The sequence below is a fragment of the Eumetopias jubatus genome, unplaced genomic scaffold (assembly GCF_037043125.1).
Source record: "Eumetopias jubatus isolate StellerSeaLion01/CBP00866 unplaced genomic scaffold, mEumJub1_p1.0 scaffold_8, whole genome shotgun sequence".
Lineage (NCBI taxonomy): Eukaryota > Metazoa > Chordata > Mammalia > Carnivora > Otariidae > Eumetopias > Eumetopias jubatus.
Genome location: NW_028274814.1, coordinates 141,689,954 through 141,716,795, shown reverse-complemented (window position 1 = coordinate 141,716,795; position 26,842 = coordinate 141,689,954). Strand labels below are relative to the sequence as shown.

Sequence of the window (26,842 nt, the reverse complement as noted above, 5' to 3'; positions counted from 1 at the left end):
GTGAGGTTACTGGTCCTTCCATGTTCTTCTCTGCAAGGAACCTGGTTATGGATTTTGCCCGTCATTCTATTGGCTTGTCTTTTTTCTGATGGATTTGAAAGGATTCTGGACACTGATCATTTGCAAGGTATAGATGTTGCAAATATCTTCCAGTTTAGTTTTCTTGTCCACCCTCTTTAGTCTTTTGAGGAACAAAAGTTGTAGGATACATACTTTCCATCCTTTTATTTTCAATTTCTCTGTGACATTTTTAGATGTTTTTTTGTAAATAGTAATGATATATGCATTTTGAGTCTCTTAATAGAGGAATTTAATTTAGTCATGTTTGTGATTACACAAATGCTTGAATTTCTTCCTGTCATTTCATATTATATTCCTTATTTATCATGCATTTATCTTTTTCTGTTTTCTGTTTTGTTGATACTGTCAATCTTTCTTCATTTCAGTTTCCCCCCAACTTCTACCAATTCTAAAATCCTTTAAAAGTACAAGAACTTTAGTGTGCTTTTTCCTTCTTGCTCTCATCTCCCCTTGCCATATGCCGTGTTGGGCTCATCTGGGATTTTCTCTCAAGTTGTTATTTGATTTTTCTTTGCTGGCATCCATGTCTTACTCTTGGATACACTTTTCATTTTGCTAGAGTCTATCTTTCAGCATTTTTCTAGAGACTTTGTGTGTGGTAAACTTGGATGTTTACAGACTGTGAAGACACCTTTATTTTGCTGTCTCATGAATGAGTTTCACTATAAATGGAATTCTTGGTTGAATTCTTAGAATTTTAACAAGCACTTTTTTTGCCAAGCGACAATCAGATTCAGTCTGATTAAAGAAGACCCTTCTTCTCTGAAGGTTGCCGAGCTTTTGTCTCTTTATTCCCGGAATTCCAGAAGGTCACTCTGACATGACTGTGTGTGTTTTTTCTTCACCCCTCCCAGGCATTACTTCTGCCATTTGAGAAACCCTTCTCCCTCTCCTGTACCACGAAGAAGGGTTTTCTGGTTCTCATCTTCTTTTTCACGAGCCCCTTACTTTGGCTCCCTGCCGTTAGATCCTCCAGCTGCTTTGCATCCGGCCACCCAAGGTTGAGGAGAGAGGGATGCAGGCCCAGCCTGCTTGTCCCCTACTACTGGGTGCCTTGGCAAGTTTGGATTCAGGTCAGTAGGCATCGGTAGAGCAGAGAGGCACCTGCAGCTCCTGGGTCTGGTGCAGATGTGGTTGGGGCCCCAGTGCTGGGCCGGCCCCGCCTTGGCCCAAGGATGTGTCTGGAGGGGCCACCAGCTTCGAAGCGGGACCTTGGCTGCAAACCTAGCCCACCCTCCAAGCCTTCACTTCTCAGCCCATAGACTGGGGGCAGTTAAGCACAAGCACTGGTCAGCCAAAGGCTGGTGGGCTCCAGCTCCCACTGAGGACACCTGGGTTGTCAGGGCCGGCCCACTCCAAGTAAGGCCTTTGCCGGAGAGTCCCGGGCAGTGGACTCTGCCCTGCCTGCCCGTACAAGGAGAAGATCTTACCAGCTCAGAAGGACCCAGCCTCTGCCCTGGGGGGAGGTGTGTCCCTTCTCTCCCTGAGGGGCCTCTCCTGCTGCCACAGCTAGGGCCCCCTGCCAGCTCCTTTCCCCCGGCCGCAGCCCTCCTGCGCGGTCACCGTGCTAACCAGGAACCCTCCCGGAGACCAAGGAGCCACCTGGGCTTCCCCCTGGACGCCTCGGATTCACTCTCCTGAGCCAGCTCCCCTAGGCCGGTGGCCTCTACCTCGGGAAGCCCGCCTCCCTCCCCGGCCCAGGGTCCTGTCCCCCACTCAGGTTAGCCCCCTCCCCGCGGCCGGCGACCCTTAGTCCAGTCGCCCTCCCTGGGCCCCCGCCCCGCGTCCGGTCCGGGCAGCCCCGCCCTCCCCGGCCCAGGGTCCCCGCGCACCCCCTCAGGCCCCTGGCCCCGCTCAGGGTCCCGGCCCTCCCCCTGGGCCCCGACTCAGGACCCCCGGCCCTGGCCCCCTGGCCCCCTGGCCCCCCGGCCCCCCGCCCTCCCGCTCAGGCCGCCAGCCCAGGGTGCCCGCCCCCACTTGAGGTCCCGGCCTTTCCCTTCAGACCCGGGGCCCGGCCCTCCCCGGAGGCTCCCGGCGCCCCCCGGCCCAGGGTCCCGGCCCCCCACTGCGGCCCCCGGCCCCGGCCCCGCATCCAGGCCCCCCCGGCGCCCCCCGGCCCGGGGTCCCGGCCTCCCACTGCGGCCCCCGGCCCCGGCCCCGCATCCAGGCCTCCCCGGCGCCCCCCGGCCCCCCACTGCGGCCCCCGGCCCCGGCCCTCCCCGGAAGCCCCCGGCGCCCCCCGGCCCCCGGCCCCGGCCCCGCATCCAGGCCTCCCCGGCGCCCCCCGGTCCGGGGTCCCGGCCCCCCACTGCGGCCCCCGGCCCCGGCCCCGCATCCAGGCCTCCCCGGCGCCCCCCGGCCCGGGGTCCCGGCCTCCCACTGCGGCCCCCGGCCCCGGCCCCGCATCCAGGCCTCCCCGGCGCCCCCCGGCCCGGGGTCCCGGCCCCCCACTGCGGCCCCCGGCCCCGGCCCCGCATCCAGGCCCCCCCGGCGCCCCCCGGCCCGGGGTCCCGGCCCCCCACTGCGGCCCCCGGCCCCGGCCCCGCATCCAGGCCCCCGGAGGCCCCCGGCCCAGGCCCCGGCGCACCCCGCCGCCCCCGCCCAGAGGGGTCGGCCCCTCCCCGCCAGCGCCCCTCAGCCCGCCCCTCCCCCGGCGGCGCGCGTCATGGCGGCGGCGGGCGGGGCGCGTCTCGCACGCAGCGCGCCGGGCGGAGCGCTCGCCGCATTGTTTGCTTCGCTGGGGAGCGAGCGAGCGAACCGGCCCGGGCGTCCGATCCTCCCCGCGCCCGCGCCCCGCGCCCGCCGCCGCCACCGCCGGCCGGGCCCCCGCGCCGGGCCTCCCCGCCGGGTCCCGCGCCGCCCGCCGCCGCCCGCGAGAGCCCGAGAGCCCGCGAGCCCGCGGCCGCCGAGCCGGGCCGGGCGCCGCCGACAGGAGCCCGCGCCCAGAGCGGCGGCGGGCCGGGCCTGCGCGGCCGTTGGCGGAGGAGCCGCGGGCGCCATTAGCGCCGCCTCGGCCGCGCCGGCCTCCGCGCCCGCCGCCGGGCTCCCGCGGCCGCGGCCCCGAAGGTGAGTGGGCGGGGGCCGGGCCCGGGCCGCCGCCGCCGCCGCCGCCGCCTCGCCCGCCGGCCTCTCGGGTGCCTGTGCCGACGCCATGTTTGGCGGCCGTGGCGGGCGGCGCATTGTCCGCGGGCGGGCTGGTGGGCGGCCTGAGGGCGGCCGCGGTGGCTGGGAGGCCGGGCCGCGCGGGGGGGAGGCGGAGGTGGCGAGGAGACCAGGCTGTTGAGGCCGGGCTGGCGGGGAGGCCGGGCGGCCGGGGTGTTGAGGAGGCTGGGGAGGCAGGGCAGGCCGGGGAGGGGGATCGGGGATCGGGGACCGGGGAGGCCGGGGGGCCGGGGTGTTGGGGAGGCCGGGCGGGGAGATCAGGCCGGCGTGGCGGGGAGGCCGGGGAGGGAGGCCGGGGAGCCGCGGGGTCGGGGAAGCCGGGCGCGGAGGAGGCAGGGCAGGCCGGGGAGCCGCGGGGCCGGGGGCCCGGGTGTCCGGGAGGCCGCGCTCGTGCCCGCCCGGCCTCCGGTGCCGGCCGGCGGCAGGAAGGGCTGGGGGAGCGGCCGCGCGTCTGCGCCGCGGGGTCCCTGCCCCAGAGACGGCGTGGTACCGCGGACCGGAGCGTTCGTTGTGCCCGAGCGGGTCGCATTATGTAACAGATACACTCGGTTTGTTTTGCCAAGACAGGAAACTCCCTGTAATAGGGCCGGACTTTCAACGTTCCCCAGCCGAGAGCGCTGGGCAAGCCTCGCGGACCTGGCGCTTGCCGGCTGGTGGTAGGTGGGTGGCCGGGGCCGGGCAGGCGCGGCGCCGCGTCGGGGGCAGACGAGCTCCACTCCCGCTTTCCTGCCCCTTTTAGAAGCAGCAGCTTTACCGAGGCGCAGCGGGGAGAAGGCAGCCCTCTGTGAGGACACAGTGGAGTTTTGACACAAGTCTGTGCGCCCAGGAAACCGCCACGCCCATCCAGGAGTTTCACCCGGGCCGGGGCCGGTGCCTAGAGCGCGGCTGGTGGCGGCCGGCGGCGTTCCTGCTCTGCCGGCCCCGAGCGCGTCGCGGGGGCGCCGGCGGCCCTCGCACAAGCCTGGGAGCCGTGTAGCGTTCTTGCTCCCATTCAGAGGAGCAGAGGCAGGGGGAGTGGATGTGACTTGTCCCACGCCAGGCAGGAAGTGAACGGATTGGAGAACGTGAGCTGGTCGTTGGTGTGCAGGCTTCCTCTGGTGGCTCCCACGGCTTTTCTGCGTGTATGTCACCGAGTTCTTGCTGGAAGGGCCGGGGGGTTGTCCTTGCTGACCACCTCCCCCGGGGAATGCTTGCTGCTCTAGAGACGTGCCTGGTGTGGGGGGAGCCTTGTGGCCCGTTGCAGTCAGGGGGTGTAGGGAGGCTGTGAGACGGGAGGCGGTCGGTCACTCCGTGCTGCCCAACGCCCTCTTTCCCCGTCACAGTTACAGGACCAGTAAGTGTTGGATGAACTTCTTGTCGAAAGTGGTTGAGGAGCCCATTGGGAGCGTGTGGGTTTTGAAGGCTGGTTATAGTTAGAGCTTCTGGGTGCTGTGGCTGGAGGAGAAAATTACATGTTAGCTTTGAAGCTGGTGAGGAACCAGTTGTTGCTCCTGTCCCCTCTCAGGGAGATGCGAAGCTGTCCCTGGGTGCATTAGGGTCCCCTCCTTGTAGGCTGTGGTGCTGACACCCTTGGGGCTGCACCCAACTCCCTTCACAGGGTTTGCTGGTCCCGGGCTGGCTGGGTGTTGGCTTTGCTGCCCATTCCCTGGCAGTCCAGGGCTGAGTGGGCACCTGGACACCCCTGACGTTCAGGTGAGTTGGGTTCTAGCCGGCCCCAGTGTTTTCCATGCATGTTTTTACAGGGGATTCCTGTTAAGTTTTAACATAAAACATGGATTTCTATTTGACAAAAGGAAAAGAAAAATCTGAAATCTCTGTCTTAAAGAGTACGTTTAGGGTCTGCTGCGATTGCCTCTCAGGACTTACCAAGTGCTCTTTGAGGGCTTTTCCCCAAGACCAGCTAGGTTGTGCCCACATATACAGCAGTGGACCTGGGGCTCCAGCTTGGAATGTTCATTTGTAAGCCAGTCTCTTAAAAGTCATCTTGCTTCCTATCAGGAAAATGTGGTGGTTTGGAGGGAGGAGTCAGAGGTCCTCAGTATCAGCTCCTGGTTGGCGGCTGGTGGTCCAGAGTCAGGAGTCTTCACGTGAGGGAGACTGAAAATAGACTCCGTTACTGAGTTAGACGGTGGAGGTCTGAAAAGAGGAAATTCTCGTAAATGTCTGTGGCCAGGCCATCAGGCTCCCGAGCCATTACCGGCAGCCCCAGGGCAGGGGCTCTGGTGGCAGTGTGTGGTTGTCGGGTGCGCTCACTTGGGGGGGGTGGCGAGCAGAGATGCCCTCCGTGGCCCATTGCACACGTCGTCTGAGTGTACGTGACGAGGAGGGCACGGCCAGCCCCACAGTCACGCCAGCAGCTGAGAAGTGCCCCTGGGGGAAGGGGCAGGTTGGCTGGGCCGTGGGGGTTTCGGTGGCGGTCCCTGCAGAGGCCCTCTAGAAGCCGGCTTGGGCCTCCTGGGGATGGCGACTGCCCCCAGACCGATACGGGGCTCCTCTCTTTGGTCCTGGCATGGCTTAGTGGCCCTGTGCCTCAGCATGGTGTGGAGGCTGTGTCGGTGGGGAGCATGGACCGCTGTGGTCAGACTGGCACGGCTTCCGGCAGTCGGCAGGGGCCTTGCCCTGGGGCTGTAGGGGCACTCCTGGGCAGCAGCAGGGCAGGGGGAGAGCTGGTTAAGGGGAGTGTTGGCCAGGATGGGCAGCCACTGAGTGTGCTCGCCTTGCTGTCCTGACCTCCGTGCCTGCTGGAGTCCAGCCCTGTGTGTGGGCTTTCCTGGTCTCGGGGCTGGGACCCCTCCTCAGGAGGAATGGTGCAGTCATCTTGGTGACCTGTTAGCGTGGTCCAGGAAGGTGACTGGCGAGCCATGGGGGACCGCAGAGTGGCCTAGAGGGACTTGTGCCTCTCAAAGGCCACTCCTTGCTGCTCGTTGTGTCTTTTGGTCCACGCGGTCCATGAAATAGGATCATGAGGCCTGGGATGAGTGGTTTTGGAAATCTCCGAGCCGTGTTAGTGGGAGTTTGATTCTGATTTAGTTTGAGCTGGTTGGTGAGCTCTGCCCCCAGCATATTTGGTGGTTTGTCTCGTCTTGTGTCTTCTGCGGGGAGTTAACTTGATCTCTGCCTCTGTTGTAGGGAGTCAGTACCAAATGAGGAGGAAAGGACGATGTCATCGCGGCGCTGCAGCGAGACACCCTTCCTCCCCGTGCAGTACTAAGCACTCCCCCACGCGAGAGACCCTGACCTACGCGCAAGCCCAGAGGATGGTGGAGATTGAGATTGAGGGGCGCCTGCACAGGATCAGCATTTTTGATCCCCTGGAGATCATATTAGAAGATGACCTCACCGCTCAAGAACTGAGCGAGTGCAACAGCAACAAGGAGAACAGCGAGAGGCCGCCCGTGTGCTTACGAACTAAGCGTCACAAAAACAACAGAGTCAAAAAGAAACATGAAGCCGTCCCCAGTGCCCACGGCCCATTGGCGTCGGCCAGTGCGCTTCCTGAGCCCAAGGTGCGGATCGTGGAGTACAGCCCGCCCTCTGCCCCGAGGCGGCCCCCGGTGTACTACAAGTTCATCGAGAAGTCGGCCGAGGAGCTGGACAACGAGGTGGAGTACGACATGGACGAGGAGGACTACGCCTGGCTGGAGATCGTCAACGAGAAGCGGAAGGGCGACTGCGTCTCGGCCGTGTCGCAGAGCGTGTTTGAGTTCTTGATGGACCGCTTCGAGAAGGAGTCCTACTGCGAGAACCAGAAGCAGGGGGAGCAGCAGTCCCTGATCGACGAGGACGCCGTGTGCTGCATCTGCATGGACGGCGAGTGCCAGAACAGCAACGTGATTCTCTTCTGTGACATGTGTAACCTGGCGGTGCACCAGGAGTGCTACGGGGTGCCCTACATCCCCGAGGGCCAGTGGCTCTGCCGACACTGCCTGCAGTCCCGGGCCCGGCCCGCCGACTGCGTGCTCTGCCCAAACAAGGGAGGTGCCTTCAAAAAGACAGATGACGACCGCTGGGGCCATGTGGTGTGTGCCCTGTGGATCCCGGAGGTTGGCTTTGCCAACACGGTGTTCATCGAGCCCATCGATGGCGTGAGGAACATCCCTCCGGCCCGGTGGAAACTGACGTGCTACCTCTGTAAGCAGAAGGGCGTGGGTGCCTGTATCCAGTGCCACAAGGCAAACTGCTACACCGCCTTCCACGTGACGTGTGCCCAGAAGGCCGGCCTCTACATGAAGATGGAGCCCGTGAAGGAACTCACTGGCGGTGCCACGACCTTCTCCGTCAGAAAGACCGCTTACTGTGACGTCCACACGCCCCCGGGCTGTACGCGGAGGCCTCTGAACATTTACGGGGATGTCGAAATGAAAAATGGTGTCTGTCGAAAAGAGAGCTCGGTCAAAGCGGTCAGGTCCACGTCCAAGGTCAGGAAGAAAGCAAAAAAGGCTAAGAAGACACTGAGTGAGCCCTGTGCGGCCCTGCCGCCTGTGTGCGCACCCTACATCCCCCCTCAGCGGTGAGTGCGCATGCGCGTGGGGCATGGGATGGAGGGGGAGCCTGGGGCGGGGGGTGCCAGCTGGGGATCTTGGCGCCCTCTGTTGACCTGGCTCTCTAACAGTCCTTCTCCCCGAGCTCTGAGGACCTCGGAGCCCGTAGTTTCCCGACTGCGGGAATTAGGGTCTGGGTCCTTGGCGCCACCACCTTGGACACGATAAAAGCTGTTCCTCGCTCTGCTCCCCCACCAACTTTGGGAACCGTGGGGCGTTTTAAAAATAAGTTCTTGTGAAGTGAAGGGGGAGGGTGAGTGACGAGTGGAGATCAGAGTGGGGCTGCCAGGAGCTTCGTAGAGGGAGGCGCTGGTCTCCTTCCTGTTGTGTGACAGCCTGTCTGGGTTTCCAGACCCTTTCCTTCATGGTGTGAATATTGGCTGGTCAGTGTAGGGGTCTCCAGCTTAGAGCAGTCCAGAGCGGTGGTGGTGGTGGGGGGGGGGGGGGTCTGCAGTGTGGGAGCAGTCTGCACTGGTGGGGTCAGGCCCTGACTTGCTCTTACCAGTGTCCCAGGGGCCAGTCCCCATCCAGCCGTGTCTGCTCTTGTCCCTGAACTTGCTTCCTCCTCTTTGCTTGTTCGTCCCGTTACTGACTTGCTCTTTGTATTTTGTTCAGAATGTGAGGTGAGTGACTTGATGGTTTTTGTAGCCCAGCCTGAGTGTGGGAGAGCAGATAGCTCCCTCAGACACTTGTTGAGCTCTGAGGATGGAGCACACTTTGTCACCGGGCGTGGGGCTTTCAGTTTGGTGAAGGACACGGCGTCGTGACAGTGAGGTGAGGTGCAGATGGCCATGCTCCTGACAGCAGCTTGTGACTTAACTGCCGTGACCTGGACGCAAGTGAGTCCCCTGGAAAGGGAACCTGTTCGCCTTACAGACCGGGTGACAGACTTGCGGGGTATTTTAATTACGAAGAAGTAAAAGATATCTTGAACGTATTGAATATTAGCTTTTTGTGTTGTTTTCTGTGTAGCTGGGATGTGAAGGAACTCATGCCTGCCAGCGTGTTGTGATTAAACAGTGTAGTTTGGTTTTAACGTGTCACGAGTTGCGTCAAGCTCGCTCGTTAGGTTGCACGACGTAGTGGGGTGTGTCAGAACACTGTCTTCTCCCAAGACAGTAAGCACTTAGTATCTCTTGAGAATTAGAAGTAGGGACGCCTGGGTGGCTCAGTCAGGTGAGTGTCCGATTCTTGATGTCGGCTCAGCTCATGATCTCGTGGGTCCTGGGAATGAGCCCCACGTCAGATTCCACGCTCAGCGGGGAGTCTGCTTGTCTTCCCCTCCCACTGCGCATGCAGTCTCTCTCTCTCAAATTCTTTTTTAAGAAAAAAGAATTAGAAGTAATGATTTTTTTCCCAAAATGGAATCTTATAGAGCAGTATACACTCATTGTATTATCGGTGAATTCAGAGTGAATAAAAGTGCTCGTTCCTCATATCCAGAAAAAACACAGAACCAAGGTGTCTCTTTGCAAATCGGTCAGCTAGACTTTTTAAAAAGGTAGTTTTACTTGCATTTCTACCTGTGGGGCAGAAAGTGTGAGATTTACATCAAGAGCTTCTATTGAAGAGCCCTAAAAATTTTAGCTTTACTGTAATCGAAGTAAGTGAAAGGAAAAAAATGTGACCTAACAAATTGAGGAGCCAGAAGTGCAGTGTGCTCAATTCTCTGTGCCCAGCACCACGTGGTGACCTGCTCCTGACAGGGTGCTGACGAGGGGCTGGGCTGGGGGCTGCTAGGCCATTCGCAGGAGAAAGCACTTCCAGCTGGAGAGCATGGGTGCTTGCGGGTCTCGGGTGACCAGGCCTGATTGGAGGAGAAAACTCATGCTTTGGACCTAAGTATTTCAAAGCAGGTGATGTGGCTAAACCAGGTACCAAAGGTGTAGTCTGGCCCGTGTGTTTTTTTTTCTTTTTCTAATTTAGGAACAAACTGTTGCCTCACTCTGGAGCAGAGATCAGAGATGTACCTGGGTAAGGGTTTGTGGCCGTGCCGGCCGGGTTGCCCAGACTTTGGGGGACCTTGATGTTTTGGGGCCACAGCCCCACTCTTGGAAGACCTCCCAGCCACCCTTAGCCAGTGGGTAATCCGTGGTCGGATCCCCCAGTGGATTGTCCTGGCAGGTGCTGGGGTGGCCCGGGCTTGCCAGCCACTAGTCTTACTGTCCTGAAGCCGTGGCCTGAGGTGTGGCTGGTCTGGCGGCCCTGCTCCTCGGGAGCGTGCGGGAGGTGGGGGGTGGGCTGGTGGGGGGCGGACGGGAGGGGTGCTGTCCTCTGCCTTGGGCGGCGTGGGCGGAGTCGGGCGGGGTCGCTGTGCTGCTTAGCGCTTCTGCCTGTGAGGGTCCCAGCGTCGGTGTGGCTGGCAGCCAGCCACAGGGTTATGTGAGCGTTACTCCAAGGTCTGAGTTGTGCCCGTCCTTGTCGGTCTTGTCTCCATCGCTTTCATGAGAATGTTTTTCTAACATAGAAACGATACGAAACTGCAGAAGTTAGAGAAAAGTCAAGTCTGGAGAGGAAATCCCATCTGCTCCCTTTTTGCCTTTGCCTTCCAAGAAAAATCAACGCTTCGACTGTGCTGTTATAGGCCTTTTTCTGTTCTGAGTGGTGCCTTTTCCTCGAGTAGCTGCTCTTCTGATGAAATCCTTCTCTGGTTCCTCACTGTTCCATGCTGCCTTTTTTGGGGGGTTAACCAGACGAGGTGGGCACTGGAGAGGGCAACAGGCCAGAAGGAGGGACTCAGCGAGTTGTAGCCTTCTCGTTCCCTTGGAGGGATTACGTTTTCCCAGAGCGCGCTCTCTTGTTGCTCTTTGGTGGGTGCTGCTCTTTATTTATGGAGGAGAATGGCCTCTAATGAAGAGAGGCTGATGTGCTTTGTTGGTCTTGATACCAGCCTGGTCCTCTTGGCCATTTGGGTCATTTATGTGCGCGTGGCCCAGGGCACGTGCACACCTAATAAGTTGTTAGTTAATGATGAGATGGAGGATCGGGTCCACAGCTCAGTTAACGCAGGGGCATCCCTGGTAGGTGCCCTCCCGCTGTCCAGACGCCAGATGAGGACAGACGTGGGAGACTGGGTACTTAGTAGCATTTGACAGAGAAATCTTATGCTTGTTGAATATAACTGTAAGAAGTGTGGACTTGAGCTTTGGATGTCTTTTTTGCCATGTTTCTGGCAGTTAATTTGACTCTAATTGAGAGAAGTTCTGTAGGGCCGTGGTTTGGGGAAAGGAGAGAAGCACTGGTTTGCCCCTTCCGGGCAGGTGGGAGCTCTGGCCACCCCAGAGCTGCATGGCCCTCTCTTTGCTGCCCTCTGGATGCCCCAGGCAGGCACGGCGCCCTTGCCGGCCTTGGGGTCCTCAGGGAAGGGCCTGCGTAGGGTCCAAAGCAGCGGCTACTCTGGAGAGAAGCATTAAAAACCAAACCGAAAAGTAAAACCTCCAGGTTGTGCATTGTGTGTTCTATGGAAAAGCAAGGTGCTGGTGTTTGCGTCCAGCCACTTAGAAAGCACTGGAGTGTGGGTTCCCAAGTGCTCTTGGACTGCTCTCATTCCCAGCTACCCTGACCTCTGTGCTTTCCTTGGTTTGAATTCAGATTGGGGGGCTGGGTGTCTGCTCCTGTGAGTGTGTCCTCCCCAGGCTGCAGCTTCTCCCCCAGCCCCAGGCCATGCAGCCTGCGAGGGCTCTCTTCCCGGGAGGCAGGGGGAGGCACAGGACACGTTGTGTCTGGTGAGCAGATTTGTTTTGACCAGAGAGCTGAAGTGAAGGGACAGAGTGCTGGGGAAGGACCTGGGTGCTTCACGGGGTGTGTCGGCGTGCGTGTCCGCAGGCTCCTCCCTGAGTCTTGTGCTTAGTGCATGACAGATAGTGTTTGTGAGTGTGGTGCTGTGGGCCACGGTCCACGGTCACTCAAGCATCAGGACACGTCGGCCTGTGCCCTGGGGCCCATCCCCCAGGGTGCTCTGCTTGGTGGTGGTCTCTGCAGGGAGCTGCTGTGCTCAGCACGCCTGCACCCTCGCTGTCCCACTGGGTCTGGGTCTCTCTCCCCAGCATCCCAGGCGCTCAGTCCATGGGAAGAACCTGCCAGAGTAGTGAATTTTGTTATTTCTGTTCATATTTATTGTATTTGCTTATTTTTGGGAGAAACAGGATTTGAAACTTATTAGAAGTTTTCTGTAATACGGGCAGTGGGTAATTGCCACACCGTCTCACCGCTGCTCCAGCCTCGGTGTTCCCCGGACTGATCAGGGGCAAAATCTGTGTGCTCTGCACTTGGGAGTCCATACCTGCACGCTACAGCAGATGGACGGACGGTGTTTGGAGTGCTGATGGAGGCCTCACGAGGGAATGCCCTCCAAAGGCCCAGGTGGAGACCAAATTATTTCAGTTTTTTATTTGGAAATACTCTAAATGTATAAAATGTTGCAAAAACAAGGAGAGAAACACCCCAATCCTCTTTACCCAGAGTCATCTCTTGCTAATGTGCCGTCCCATTTGCCTGGCACACAGACGAGGCCCACGTGTCCTCGCACGTCCCCCAGGATGGGACCGACCTCTGGGTGAGCCTCCATTCAGGACCTGTCCCGTTGGGCGAGCCTGCTGGGATCTGGATGCTTCCAAAGCTACTCCCAGGTGGGCCAGTTTTGGAGAAGACAGGCCTTCCACCTTAGCAGAGTGAGCCTTGTTCTGGGTCTTTCTGGTGTCCACAGAGGTACCATGTGTCCCTTGCCTGGAGGGAGTGACGTCCCCTGCTCCCTGGGGACCACGGTGTTGCTGGTGCCTCCATGGGACGATTTCTGTGTTTTGTGTTCTCTGTGGCATCCAGCCTGTGGTCTGGGAGAAGGAGGCCGTGCAGCCACCTGGCACCTCTTCACAGCAGCCTAGGTGCCCCGCCTGTGGGTTCTCTTCCCCGAGACGGCTGGAAAGGGGTGTCCACCTCAGCTCTCCCTCTGGTTTCTCCTCAGTGGAATCCTTCCCTTCTCCTGTCCTTGTGCAGCAGGACCTGGACAGGTGGGAGGTGAGCATCTGGTGGCCCACCTGGCTGTCATTGTCCACCCGACCTTGGGGAGCTCAGCTCTTGGTTAGTTCGCTGCAGGCAGCCACCTGGCCTTGGGTGACACACGCTCCCTAGCCACCTCTGGGTTCTGTGATTGGAGTCTTGAGAAGGGTGTGGAGGGGACTTGACCTGCACCAAACCGGGCAGGAGGTTCTCCTGGGAGCTGTGTGGTGCAGAACCACATCCCTCCCAAGGCAAATTCTGGCCTTTTCAGGTGGGAGGGGTTGGATTTCACTCTTTCCATCCCAACCTCCATCTGACCTCTGAGCTGTTCCAAAAGCGAGTCGTGCCCGTCATAAAGACTCGGGACACTTGAGAAGGTGTTATAAAGGGAGGGTGGGATCTAAAATCTCACTCTTTGGGTTGATGCTGGGTCATCATGGGCACCTTTCAGTGGCTATGCACATGTGTAGGGAGAATAATTTTTTTAATGATATTTTTTTCTGTTTCCCATGGTTTTTATATAAAAAGTTTTAAAATGGGGGGCGCCCGGGTAGCTCAATCATTAAGCGTCTGCCTTTGGCTCAGGTCATGGTCCCAGGGTCCTGGGATCGAGCCCTGCATCGGGCTCCCTGCTCCGCGGGAGGCCTACTTCTCCCTCTCCAGCTCCCCCTGCTTGTGTTCCCTTCTCACTGTGTCTCTCTCTGTCAAATAAATAAATAAAATCTTAAAAAAAAAATAAAGTTTTAAAATGGAAAACTGGAGACTGTTAGCCCACCCCTCACGGCAGACACTCATGGTGAATTGGGGTGGGTTCCTCCAAATCCGTATCTTGGTTTTTCTGCACTTGGGCACACACGGTGTACCGCTGGGTATGCATTGACCTCGAAGACCATGCTGTCACGCACGGGTCGCGTCTTCTGGTGTTGCCGTAGGTCGGGGGGGGGGGGGCGGGTGGCATCGCAGGCGACCATGCTGCTGGTGTGGGAGTTTTCCTGGCTCGCTAAGAGTTGGGCGTTTTTGGGTACTGGCGCATTGCCCTCAGCACGAGCTGGTGTGTGTCTGTCTCAGTTGCAGCCTTGGTGGGGGCGGCGGTGTGCGTGTCCCTGTAGCTGAGGAGGCCTCTGCCTCGGGTGCGCGCAGTGAGGTGCTTATGCCCATTGCATGCGTGTCTCTTCCCCTCGGCTTCTCGTCTCCTTTGTAATTATGTCTGTAAAAAGTCTTCAACTTTGGAAATTTGGGGCCCCCTCCAGCAGTTACTGCGTTTGGAGGTCTCCCTTGCCCATCCTGTCTTTTCTGTCATTCTCAGTTCATCCAGTAACACGTCTGTGTAGAGAACAGGTAAGAATATACTTCTTTTTATGATTTTATTTATTTGAGAGAGAGAGAACACAAGCAGGGGGAGTGGGAGAGGGAGAAGCAGGCTTCCCGCAGAGCAGGGAGCCCGATGCGGGGCTCGATCCCAGGACCCTGGGATCATGATGTGAGCCAAAGAGAGACACTTAACCGACTGAGCCGCCCAGGCGCCCCTGAGAACAGGTAAGAATTCTTAAGAACACAACCATAACGTTTTGGTGTCTTGATGAACGGAACTTTGTTCATCCTACCGTCTTTTCCTGTGTGGTCTGTGTGTCCTGGGTCTGGTCTGAGGCTGCCTCCCTCCCACCTCCCCCGAGGTCCTGCTGCTCCCCTGTGTTTCCTCCGGCAGTCCATAGCCCCCTCGTCTGGTTTGTGTTTTCCCCCCACAGCCGGTCAGTGGGCCAGTTCTGACCCCACGGCTTCCAGCGCTCACGCCCGTCCCTGCACCTCTGGCCGCCCTGCCTGACGAGCACGCGGTGTCCCTTCGGAGCCCGGATCTGCGTAGGGCCGACCCCTTGTTGTTGGGTCGCCCTCCCCACGTGCGAGGCCCAGGCCTACTTCTCGAGATGGCTGTGTCTCCGCAGGAAGCCTGGGCTCCACGGCCCGGGGGGTCACATAAACACGAGCAGGCCCGCCGCGCTGCGCACGGGGCTGTTTTCAGGTCTTGTGAGAGTGCGTGGTGTTCTCATGAAAAATGGAGTACTGTAAGTAGTGTGTTTTTTCAAGTTTTTTTTTTCTTAAATTGATACAACGTATTGTAGTTTATTAGATTATTTTTGTGGACCGAATGTGAGGAAATGATGGTGTGGGCGGGCTTCTCCGTCCCTTCTTTTTTCCTGTCTTTTATCCAGGCTCGGTGCAGGCCACGACCGCCAGCTCAGAGTCGATTTGATGGGGTGGGAGCAGACATCTTTGCCGTGGTCCTGGCACTTTACAAGAGTTTGCCTTTTATTGCCCATGGGTGTGTATTTGCTTTATTTTATGGTTGGTGCTTGTCATATCTTGCTTAAATAATCCTTCATTTCCCTGAAGGCCTCAGGATGTTCTAAAAGCTTTCAAATGGCCTTCCCTGTCCGTGTCCCACCATCTCCTCCAGCCTCAGTGCTGACCAGTCTCTCTGGATTTGCCATCTGTGTCTTGGGTGTGGTTGGCCTCCGTGCAAAGGGCCAGCCCCCAGGGCGGGGCCGCTGTTCCCTGAAGCGTCCCAGCATGTGCGTGGCGGCCTTGGTCACTTGTTGAATCAGTGTCCCTCATGTCCATGTCTTCAGTCACTTGGGGATGAGTTTCTTATGAGGTAGGAGTACAGTTTTAATTTTTCAGTGTGGATGACCGTTTTTGCTCTCCCTAGCGGTCTTGCAGCCAGGGCCAGCTTCCTTGGGTGGGTGGCTGGCTGTGTTTCCTCGGCCTCCTGCAGCCTTAGCAGGTTCTTCACACGCATGTGGTTCTTGCTCAGCTGTGGTTCCTTTGTGTAAGTTTTGGAGTCATCTTGTCAGGTTTCTTGACAGACCTTTTTGGGAATTTGGAAATTCCAGGGAATCTACAGACCAATTTGGAGGCGATTTGTACACTTATTACGTACACTAACCTTGCTTAATGTTGAGTGTTTCTATTTATTTAAATCTTCTTTGATGTCACTCAGTAATGTTTTCTACTTTTCTTCCCCCATGAAGGCTGTGCACGTCCAGTCCTTAAATTTTCCTCTTGTTTCCATTGGCAAGAATACCCTCTGTAGGGGCACCTGTGGCTCAGTCGGTGAAGTGTCTGCCTTCGGCTCAGGTCGTGATTCCGGGGTGCCAGGATCGAGTCCTGCCTGGGGCCCCTGCTCAGCGGGGAGTCTGCTTCTCCCTCTGCCCCTCCCCCTGCTTGTGCGCGCTCTCTCGCTTGCTCGCTCGCTCTCTCTGGCAAATGAGTAAATGAAATCTTTAAAAAAAAAAAAAAAAAAAAGGTTATCCTGGGGGCGCCTGGGTGGCTCAGCCGTTAAGCGTCTGCCTTTGGCTCAGGTCATGATCCCAGGGTCCTGGGATCGAGCCCCGCATCGGGCTCCCTGCTCTGCGGGAAGCCTGCTTCTCCCTCTCCCAACCCCCCTGCTTGTGTTCCCTCTGTCGCTGTGTCTCTCTGTCAAATAAATAAATAAAATCTTTAAAAAAAAAAAAAAAAGAATATCCTGTATAGTTCTCATAGGAGCAGGGAGGTTGGGCATCTTTATGTTGGTTCCGATCTTGAGAAGCATCTCCCTGTGTGCCTGTTCCTCTAGGTCTCAGGGTGGAGCCTCTCCCAACCCTGCTGGCAGGACCCTCGCCCCTCGATGTGAGTTGTGGGTCGTGGTTGACCTGTTGCTTTTCCACATCCTTTGAGATAACCACAGTCCGCCCTCTTATCCGTTGGGCTGTGAGTTCTCTTGATAGAACTTGTCATCTCAAGACTACCCTTTCCGTTCCTGGGACAGACCCTCTTGCTCATGGTGGCTAGTGTCATTTTATATATACCCAAATGGACTTGTTTCAGTTTTGTGTGTATTTTCTCAAGTGAGTTTGGCCTTTCCCTTGCGTACCTGCGGCCTGTGTGTAGGAGGGTCTGCCTCCTCAGCACGGGACGCACCTGCTTTCTCCCCGGCTGTGGGCAGGAGGTTGGTTGCCTGGTCTTCCAGGGGCCGACCTCTCCTGAAAAACTGTCTTTTTTCCTTTCCTTTCGGAGGTAGGAGGGAAATTTTAGACTATTGATTCTGTTCCTAAAATCACTACTATGAACGTATTGAGTTTTTCTTTGTGCTTCAGAAGTCAGTTTTGGGAAGTTGTGTTTTTTTCTGGGTTGGTTTCCCATCTCCGCCTTCGTGATTCTCATTTTTAACTGATTTCTGGTTCGTTCGTCCTCTCCACACTCAAGCTGTGTCTGTCCTCTTGCTTTCTTGGGCGGAGCCCGCCAGAGCTTGCTCACCAGTCTCTGGGAGCAGCACGGGTGGCTCCTCATGTCTTCCTGTTTCCATTTCACTAGGTGTTGCTTGTTTGTCTCCTTCCCCCAGCGTCATCCAGGTGCCCTTGACAGACATCGTTGTCAGTTTCAGGTGACAGCGTGGTGATGTGAAACTCGTGGGTGTTGTGGGTGTTGGGCTGACGGCTCGCCCTCCGTGGCCGGGAGCCGAGGCGCGCTTCCCGACTGTCTTCAGTGCGGTGCTTAGCACGTTGTGGAGTCAGCTTTTCTCCTTTCTAAGACATTTTGGATAGAACCCTCCAAAATAATTTTGGAAAACAGTGTACTGCCTCCCACATTTTTGAGTTGAAATCCAGCATTTTTCACCCTAAGATCAGATAGCTGAAAGGTGTAATTTCTGGAATATTCAAAATAGGCACAAGTTAGGAGCCTCATCATTCCCGAAAGTGAATTGAGTGGAATCTGGGTGGTCGGGCTGTGTGCCTCTGTGCCACCACCGTCGCTGGGCCTCGAGTCACTGGGCCTCGAGTGTCGAGGTTTCTTCCTCACCCGGTGGGGCTGTCCTTGCCAGCATGCACTCGAGCAGACGGATGCTCCTTGGCTTGAAGTGCCTTCCCCGTGAGAGGTGTGCTGGGGCTTTGCAAAGATGACTGTGTTCCGTGGATGGATGTACTTCCTGTTCTGATGAGACACACTCTCCCTTAATCCTCTTCCTGGTTTCTGTTACTGTGGACGTGAATCTACATCTTGATTGTGGACGTAAATAGATTGTGTAAAAGCAGTTTTATCATAGCAGGTACTCAATTTAAAACATTTTGTTTCAAATTATATGCCATAGTCACAGATCGATGTTTTACCAACCGACCTTCTGTTGGGCCCTCCCTCAGTTTCTCCAGAAGCCTAGTTATTTTTCATTTTAAGGCACCTTGTACATGAGATGTATTCAGAAAGGCTTGAGAAAATCAAACTTTTAATCATTTTATTACCTTTGCCAAATACTGTATTTTAAAAAAAGTGCTTAAAGAGGCACCTAGGTGGCGCAGTCAGTTAAGCGTTTAAACTATTGATTTTGGCTCAGGTCGTGATCTCAGGGTCGTGAGATAGAGCCCTGAGTCGAGCTCTCTGCTCAGTGGGGAGTCTGCTTAAGATTCTCTCTCTCTCTCTCTCTGCCCCTCCCCCTGCCTGTGTGTGTGTTCTCTCTCTCAAAGAAAGAAATCTTTAAAAAAAGTCTTTAAAGTAGAACACAAAAGGAGAAAGAATCATAAATGCATGACTATGGGGTACACACCCTTGTTACCGCTACGTACTTGAGAAGACAGAACCTGGCCGCCCCCTCCCCCGGCCCTTCCTGCAGCCCCTTCCTGTCCTTGGGACTCCCACTGTCCTTACTTGTGTGGGACTCACCTTTTTACCTTCTTTCTGAACACCAGGGTGTGCCATGCCTTTAAAATTGCACGAATCCTGTCTCTCCTCTTGTAAAGGTCGCTTTTTGTCTCTGTCCCTTTGGAGTTGAACTGTCGAGGGAGCCGGATCCCCATCCTGCTGCGAGTCCCCTGGGCCCCTGCCCCTTGGCCAGGCTTGTGTGGCTAGCGTTTCTGTGGTTTAGCGCGTTCCTCTGCCCTCCACCTGCTCTGCGTTGGTTGTTGGGCTGGGTGGGTGCAGGGTTGCTGTGGGCATGCTCAGTGTGGGCACTGCTGCTTCCCAGGAGGTGCCGTGTGTCTGAGGAGGCACGTGGTGGGTGCCTGGGCGCTCTGCACCCATTCTGCTCTTTTAGGACTCGTGCAGCTTATGAAGTAGAATCAGCTCAGTTGAATGCAGCTTTGCAATAAATACTCTAGGACACCTTGAAATACGTTTTCATCAGAGGCTCGTTGCTCGTGTCTGTGAGCTGTTCATGGCTCAGAGATCCACACTCAGAGGAGGTGGTGGCTTGTTTCATGAGGTTCAGAATCTTTATTTATAAGCATGCATTTCCTTGAACCTTCAGATTGCTAAAAAATACTTGTTTGCCTCATTTCACTGTGGAAATAACTGTGTACTGGTGTTAAAACACTTGTCTACAGATGGAGAGATCCACTGAACCGTGTGCGTTCAGGTTCGTGCTCCTTACTGCACCTGAATCGTGCCTCATTTGACAGTGGTCAGACAGACCACGCCCCAGCAGAACCAGCACAGCCCCCCTGCAGCTGAGGAGCGTTGTGCGTGCGGCTGCGAGCAGAGTCCAGGTGTTCCCCAGCACCTTCTGGTGGGAGAAGCTCCTGGGCGCTGCGACAGGTGTCCTGCCCCTGCCTACTGCTGAGGCTGTGTGACCCCAGGGTCCTCGAATGCACAGACCCACGGCCCTGTGCTCATGGGCAGGCTGCGGACAGACTTGAGCATGGGTTCTACACCTGCCCACACAAGCCCTTGGTGTCTTCCTCTAGGGTCTGACGGGGCTTTTCTGGCAAAGCCCCCCCCCCCCCCCCCGCGTGTGTCTGGCATGGGGCTGCCCCCTACGTCAGTTCCTCAGTGTTGGGTGCCTTTGCAGGACAGACACTCGAGCTGTGTCTTGCCACGAGAGGCCGTGTTGGTTCTGTGCATGGAGTGCGGTCTCGCGGACCCCAGGAGGAGGGCAGCCATGTGGGAGGCGAGTCCTTCACAGTCAGGCCGACCAGCAGCAGGATTTGGAATCTTGAAATGAGCTGGACATGGCGGAGCTGGGGGTGTTCTGGCTGTTTTGATCACTGATCTTTTGTAAAACTAAACGATTTACATCCTTCAAAATTTGGTCTTTAAAATTCCTTGGTTTCATCCTGACATTTTGATGTTGGGTATATAGTGAGGCACATCTTGTTTCATTTGTATTTTCATTAAGTTCTTAGTTTATGATTGAGTTTATATTCTCTTTCAGTGTCTTTGTGAGGCAAATTGATGAATCATTGCTTTGTTTCAGCAGGGATGATAGTAACAGGGATGGGGAAGTGTCTGGCTTTTTAAAATGATTGTTGTCCTCTGTGCAAGTGTTTTCACAAACCCCGTGCATTTTATAGTCCCTGAAGGGAAGCTGTCTCCCGCGACTTGCAGCTGCCCGTGGTCATTCTAGTGAAGAGCTGCTACTCTGTCTGCAGTCCTGACCTCCAGCCGTCCCATCTCTTTCCCTCTTGAGATGACTGAGGGGGGACCAGTACCTTCCTCACCCTACCTGGTGCGGCAGCTTTTCATGGTCACTGGATGTGGTCAGCATAACGTGGCAGGAAGTGAGAGCGTCATTCAGTGTGTTGTCCTTCTCCGTGTCTAATGTCTCTGGTAGATGCTGGCGTGACTTACCCTGGGTGGAACCCGTGGGTGGCTGGCGGTTGGGCTGGTCCAGCACCAGGGACGGCGGGAGGCAGCAGTTCATGTGCATGGCTGAGTGCGGATGATCAAGTATGGACATTGGTTTGTGAAAAGTGACCCTGTCATTTCTAGTTTCCACGATGAAAACATGTTCACGTGCTCCTTTAAAGCTAAACTCTGAGTTTTTTCGTGTTTTAGATTAAATAGGATTGCGAATCAGGTGGCCATCCAGCGGAAGAAGCAGTTTGTTGAGAGAGCCCACAGCTACTGGCTGCTCAAAAGGCTGTCGAGGAATGGCGCCCCCCTGCTGCGGCGACTCCAGTCCAGCCTGCAGTCCCAGAGGAGCTCGCAGCAGGTACGTGGCGTCTCCTGCTCTCCCGACACACTGGGCCGGCCTGGCGACTCCCAGGAGCAGCACCTGCCGCTGTAGGCTGCACGTGCTGCCAACCCGTCAGGCCCCAGGCTCTGGTCTGCAAGCCCCCATCTGGTCCGGTGCAAGGCGTGCGAGACCTGTGTCTGTCCCAGGCTGTGTAAGCTGTGGGTTGTGTGGGCGACTCTCATCTGTCTGTGCCACCTGATGTTTCTGCACGTGTTGGGGATGCCCAGGGAAGTTGTTACCAAACTGGCCATGTGGGGTGGGCATGCCGGGGGAGGGAGCAGCAGGAGGTGAGACTTGGGCTCCTAAGACGTGGGTCTGTGGGCTGGGCTGGGATTTTGGGTTTTCAAACGTGCAAGGAGTGGTTTGTTTCCAGGGCCTTGCTCTGAAGGCCCACTGCACGTTGACCACAGTGGGGCGGGAGGGAGATGGGAGCCCAGATGCATGCGAGGAAACGGGATTTGCTTTTAAAAGAACAAAACCAAACAAGCTCTTGTGTCCTGGTACATCTGGTTTTGTAGAACCATCTGAGTGTGTGATGTGGTTCTGGAAGAAGGGATTTAGAAAGTAAGAAATTGGCTCCATGAGATGTCACAAACATAAATGGAAGACAAAAATGGTTCTTCGGGACATTGCCCTAAATTCTTGATTAGTACCCTTTATTGTTGTGGGGAGTGGGCAGCTTTGTAGGGGAGCTGTGTCCGTGACTGTTGTCGGGCAGGCCACCTGCTCAGGCTAGGAAGCCCGGAGGACACGGCAGAGAGTGGAGTCCTCTTGTTGCTCTTTGTCTGCCACGCTGGGCGCACGGCAGAAACTGTCCTTCCCATGAGTCCATGTTGGGTCGCCGCCTGGCTGCCGTGCTGCTGTTGTCTTAAAGGCTCTGCTCTCGCTCGCTCGCTCTCGAACCTTGAGTCGCCAGGGGGCTGAGTGTGTCGGAGGGCACACTCTTCAGATGCGGCTGGAGGCTGTGCTCCCTGGATCCACCAGGTTCCTGGTTGGTGGGCTTCTGTGGGGGTGGAGTCACCCTGTCCGTGGTGTTCTGGGCTTGGGCCGCAGCTCCCTGGAGGCGGCTTGGCTGTGCCAGGCGCGTATCCATCCCTCATGTTACCACCCTCCCAGCGCCGGCAGAGTGACGGCCTAGGCGAGTGTGTGATTGTGGAGTGAATTGACACTCCATTCACCCCATTCACCGGCAGAGGTAGCTCCTGTCTCTGCTGTCCCTCCTCCTTGGTCACAGCTCGAAACCCAGGTCGAGTGTGACCCTCTCTCATTGCCCCCGCCCTGGATGATGGTGCCATTCCTGGGGAACTCTTCATCTTAACTTATTTGATTCTGTGGTGACAAAAAGAGGCAAGGTATTAACACATTTAAATACTCAGTTAAATATTTCCGTGGGTTTAACATCTTTTTTATACTTTTTGAAAGCCACGGAGAAACCAAAGATTCTGGACCTCTGTGGGGTTGCCTTTGACCCTTTTCCATCTCTGGGAAAGGAAGGGCATGCTTCTTGGAGCCGATGCCCCTCTGAGGGTTCAGTGATTGGGCCGACCCTCCCCCCGGTGGTCCACGCCAAGTGCCTGGTGCCCTCAGCACTATCTGAGTCACATCCCCTAGATGTCCAAGGTTGCTGGGCCGGGGGCTGCTGGGTGGAGTATTCCAGTATAGTGAAGGGGGCTCACTTAGTCTGAGGTCTTGGTGACGCTGGATGCATACACACCTGAGGCCAGGCTGCTTGAATGTCCCAAGGTGCGTTGGGGCTGCGGACTCGTGTGGATATATCCCTTGTGTGGTGTGCATACTGCCCACCCTGGGGGCCATGTGCATTCTGCACACACTTGGGTCTGGGGCCTCAGAACCCATGCTAAACCACATCCCACTGGAGGTCTTTGTTAGCGATGTCTGCTTCAGTGATGAGCTGCCTGTTCATCCCTCCTCCCCTTTGGGAATGGTGTTGGTGTCTCCTGTCCGGGCTTTGTGCCCATGGGACACGTGGGCCAGTGGGAGCGACCACCCTGGGGCTGCCACATGCAGAATACCTGTGCAGGGACGGGAACATGAGCCGTGTCCTCGGCAGAAGGGATTGCCTGGACTTGAGTCTGTCTGTACAGCTTGGATGTGGGTGTTCTGGTGTGCACCTGGGGTGACCTGCGGGGTGAATTCCTGCAGGGCAAGTCAGTGATGTGGTTGTTGGAAGCCCCCTGTGTGGCCTGCATAGGCGCGCCGGAGTCGCTCTCTGGAAGGACTGCACCCAGACTGCCCTTTCCTGCTTCACGCTGTAGGTGCTGATGACTTTGCGGGGTCCAAAACAGTAATGTTCCACATGGAACATGTGGGCTTGGTGTGATGTTCATGTGTTTTTGGAAAATTGGGACATTTTTGATGTTAGGGTTTAACTTGACTCGTTTCTCTGTGTTTCTGGGTGCCCACTCTGGGCCAGGCTGTGGAAGAGGTCAGGTGCAGCCCTTCCCTCCCATGGCTGACCTTCTGGTGGGGAGACAGACGCACAGACAGGCGGGACCAGCTGGTCTGAGAGTGAGGTCCCCCACCTCCAGGCAGACAAGGCGCCTCGGGTGCCAGGCCCTCGGGTTGACGCTACTGGATGCTGCTGTGCACAGTGGTCTTGGAGGAGTTGGCTCAGCTCTTTTGGTCTGGCCTCGAGCGCAGGGTCCCTGTGGGCACCTTCCTGGGGCCTTCATGGCACCGTCTCCAGAGCCCGTCCTCCACCATCCTCAGACCCTGGTTGGGGTGAGGGTCAGTGGGCGAGTGCTGCGATGCTTCCCTCTGATGGCATCTCTGTGTCCTCTCTGCTGGCTTTAGGACAACACGGTCACCCTGCTGTGCTGGGGCTGAGCTTGTTGCATCCACCCTGCTGCTGCTGTGGGCGTGAGGTTCAGCCCCAGGGCTGGGCCCCTCCATGTGTCCTGCTTTTTAGGGGCAGGGAGCACTGCCTCTTGGGGCCTTAAGTCCTTGGTAGTGTCCTGGGACTCGGGTGGATGTGCTGGGGTCCTCACCTCCTCGGGCTGGCCTGCCCTGTCCCCTCCCTCCAGCATCTTCCTGTTTTCCAGGTGGAAGGTGTAAGCATGGTCTTTTAAAATTCTCTTTTCTGATAGCTTTTCGGTACCAGAAACCACTTTTCTTTTCTTTCACTTCATGGAGTCTTCCCGGGTAGGTTTTCATGGAGGAAATAAAGCTCTCTGAACAGCAGAGTCAGGAAACTCAGGCCTTTTGCCTTGATGAAGCTGCTGAAGCGTCAGAGTCGGGTCCTGCCCTGCAGGGGACCCTCCATGGCCGTGTACGCTGTCTTCCAGCCAGGAGCGCAAGCACTGTGGGCGGCACGGCCGGTGGGGGGCACCTACCACCTTCAGCTTCGTGGAATTGCCAGGCTCGGTGTCCTTTTGGTTGATGTTTTCGGAGTGTTTATTCAAACCAGTGGACGAGGGGATTTTCAGATGCTTTGGGGTGATTTGGTTTTCTAAATCTATTGTTTAATGTATTGATTGGCCATGTTTACGCAGCTGATGTCACTGTTAACGCCTACTTACTGTCTGAGACTTTGATAATTTTCTTTCTTTCTTTTTTTTTTTTTTTTTTAAAGTAGGCTCCACGCCCGCTGTGGGGCTCGAACTCACGACCCTCAGATCAGGAGTCGACTGAGCCAGCTGGGCACCCCAGTGCCTGAGATTTTTAAATACCGTTAACACAAGCTCTTTTGATTGGCATTGGCGGAGTGGGAGAGCCTGGAGCGGGGGCCCTGGCCCAGCCTTCCCATCCCTTTGATAGCTGGGGGGGCGGATCTTGGTAGCCTTGCCAGTGACTCTGCCCGCAGACCTCGAAGTGAGGGCACTGTGTCACAGCCCCATATGTGTACAGCGACAGGGTCAAATCTCGGCAGTTGTCACCTGCCAGGTACTCAGCATTGAGACACAGGGAGTGAGGGGTGCCTGGGGGTGGGGCCCTGCCTGGCGGGTGTGCTGTTTTCAGCTCTGTCTGGGTACAGTGGGCTGGAAACCTTAGGGGCAGAGCCGTCCAGAGAGAGAGAGGGGGATCTGACGCGTGTGGTGTATGTCCCGGAATTGGACGGTGAGTGCCTTGCCCGAGGCTGTAGGTGTGTGTCTGCAGAACGGTGAGGTAAAGCCACCAGAGGTGGGGACATTCTCTGGGTCCAGGGTCATGTGCGCATGCACTTGGAGTAGGCGTCCTGGGCTGCTGTGATCAGGAGGCCCGGGCACGTGTTGGAAGACTGCACGGGGACAGATGTGAGCATCCCAGCGGAGTTGGGGTTCAGGGGCAGGGGAAAGAGCGCCCCGACTGCTGCATCCTCCACCGTCTGCACTGGGTCTGCCCCAGGAACTATGGTTGGGCAGAGGGGCTTCAGCCGCTGTGCAGACCCAGGGGGTGCTCAGCTCCCGGCTCTGGCCTTTGTGGGGCTGTCCAGATGCCGCGCCAGCATGGGGGGACCTTGGGTTGTGATTTCCTGGAGTTCGTGTGCTGCCCCATGCTGGGAAGGTCTCTCTGGCCGTCGTGTGGGGACGTCCTCGGCTGCTCAGCGGTGTCTCTGTCATGGACAGAGCAGCTCTTCCTGCGTCACGGTCCGAGGTGCATTGGGAGGGGGCCACCATCTGCTTGCTCTCTGCATATGGCATGTTTATTTTTGAAAACGCCAGAATGGAAGTGGGTCAGTCAAGGGCTGTGTTGAGGTCAGCGGCACGTGTGTTTTGCCAAGGAAGGAGGAGGCACTCAAGTGGTGACCCCAAGCGTGCCGATTTCAGAGCCCCTGGGTGTGGGCGTGTCCCTGGTGTTTGCTCCCCGGGCTGCTTCATCCATTCCCGGTGTCCAGGAGGGGAGGCCGAGGCCTGCGACAGTGCCCCGTTCACCTGAGCTCCTCCTGTGCCGGGGTCAAGACGCCAGTCCCTGAGCTTGTGCGTGGTGCATGGCTGTCCCGCACTTTGGGTCCGGAGCATGCCGACTTCGTAGCAAGCCCGCGGGGCGAGTCCGTGCACGCGGACGTCTGCTCTGGGCCTCCTCGGCCCTGCTGGTCGGCGCCCTGGCTGGGCTTCTGCGGGTGGCTCTGGGTTCGAGTGGCTCTTTGTCTGACTCTGGATTCCTCTTGTCAGAGAGAAAACGACGAGGAGATTCAAGCTGCCAAAGAGAAGCTAAAGTACTGGCAGCGACTACGGCACGACCTGGAGCGCGCGCGTCTGCTGATTGAGCTCCTGCGCAAGCGGGAAAAGCTCAAGCGAGAGCAGGTGAGGCTCCGCGCCCCTTGGGGCATCCCGAGGGCGGGGTGGTACCCTGCGTGGGCTTCCCCCGTGGGCGCCTGCACCCGGCTGCACCTGCGGACCTTGCCCCCGCCTTTCCCCCTGTCCTCCCCCCTCCCCCCAGGGCCAGGGTCACGGGCAGCAGGACGAGGGGGGACGTTGACCTTTGTCTTGAAGGAGGCTGGGGGCGCCATGCAGGGGAGCGTGGCCGGCATGTGGTGGGCGTTTGCAGGGGGTGCCACGTGTGTGGTGCGTGGAGAGAGGCGCTGGGCAGTGGTGGGGTAGCAGCTGAGACGGAGTGTGCCAGAGCATTTGACGCGGGCACTTGGAGGGGCTGTGGGTGGCGCGGGCGGGCAGGAGTGCAGCCTTTCCAAGAGGTTCGCTGGTGAGCATTACAGCCAGGTGCCATGTCCTGCAGGTGAAGGTGGAGCAGATGGCCCTGGAGCTGCGGCTGACCCCGCTCACGGTGCTGCTGCGCTCTGTCCTCGACCAGCTGCAGGAGAAGGACCCGGCTCGGATATTTGCCCAGCCGGTGAGCCTGAAGGAGGTGAGTGTTCACACGCTCGGCTCGCTTGGGACGGGGCTCACTCTGCTACTTAAGTAGTAACCGTTCACTAGTTACAGGGGTGCAATCACTTGTCTCCTAGTGTTTCATTTTTATTTAACACGTTTCCTTTTAAGTTGTAAAAGTGATAGATTTCACTGTAAAGTAGTGGAAATGAGAGGCCAGAGTTCCCTCTTAGAGAGAAGCTGTCCGTGGACGGCTGAGTGCACAGAGGAGTGCACCAGTTGCTGTGTGTTCGGTTTAAGGAGTTTGAGTCAGAGGGGCC

At 57.1% G+C, this 26,842-nt stretch overlaps 1 protein-coding gene across 6 annotated transcripts in view; it reads left to right on the top strand.

Moving 5' to 3' along the window:
* The first annotated feature begins 3,086 nt into the window (after positions 1-3,086).
* BRD1 (bromodomain containing 1) overlaps positions 3,087-26,842 on the top strand; it is a 42,700-nt gene continuing 18,944 nt past the window's right edge. For 3 of the 6 annotated variants that reach the window (XR_003611188.2, XM_088025415.1, XM_028115358.2), the window contains exons 1-5: positions 3,087-3,147; positions 6,373-7,753; positions 20,577-20,733; positions 25,869-26,000; positions 26,431-26,559. Coding sequence is in view for 5 of the 6 variants with exons in the window: in XM_088025415.1 (XP_087881541.1) it covers positions 6,387-7,753; positions 20,577-20,733; positions 25,869-26,000; positions 26,431-26,559 (1,785 nt within the window). In the remaining variant the exon portion in view is untranslated. The remainder of the gene's footprint in view (positions 3,148-6,372; positions 7,754-20,576; positions 20,734-25,868; positions 26,001-26,430; positions 26,560-26,842) is intronic. The other 3 variants (XM_028115360.2, XM_088025416.1, XM_028115359.2) reach the window with 1 other exon arrangement.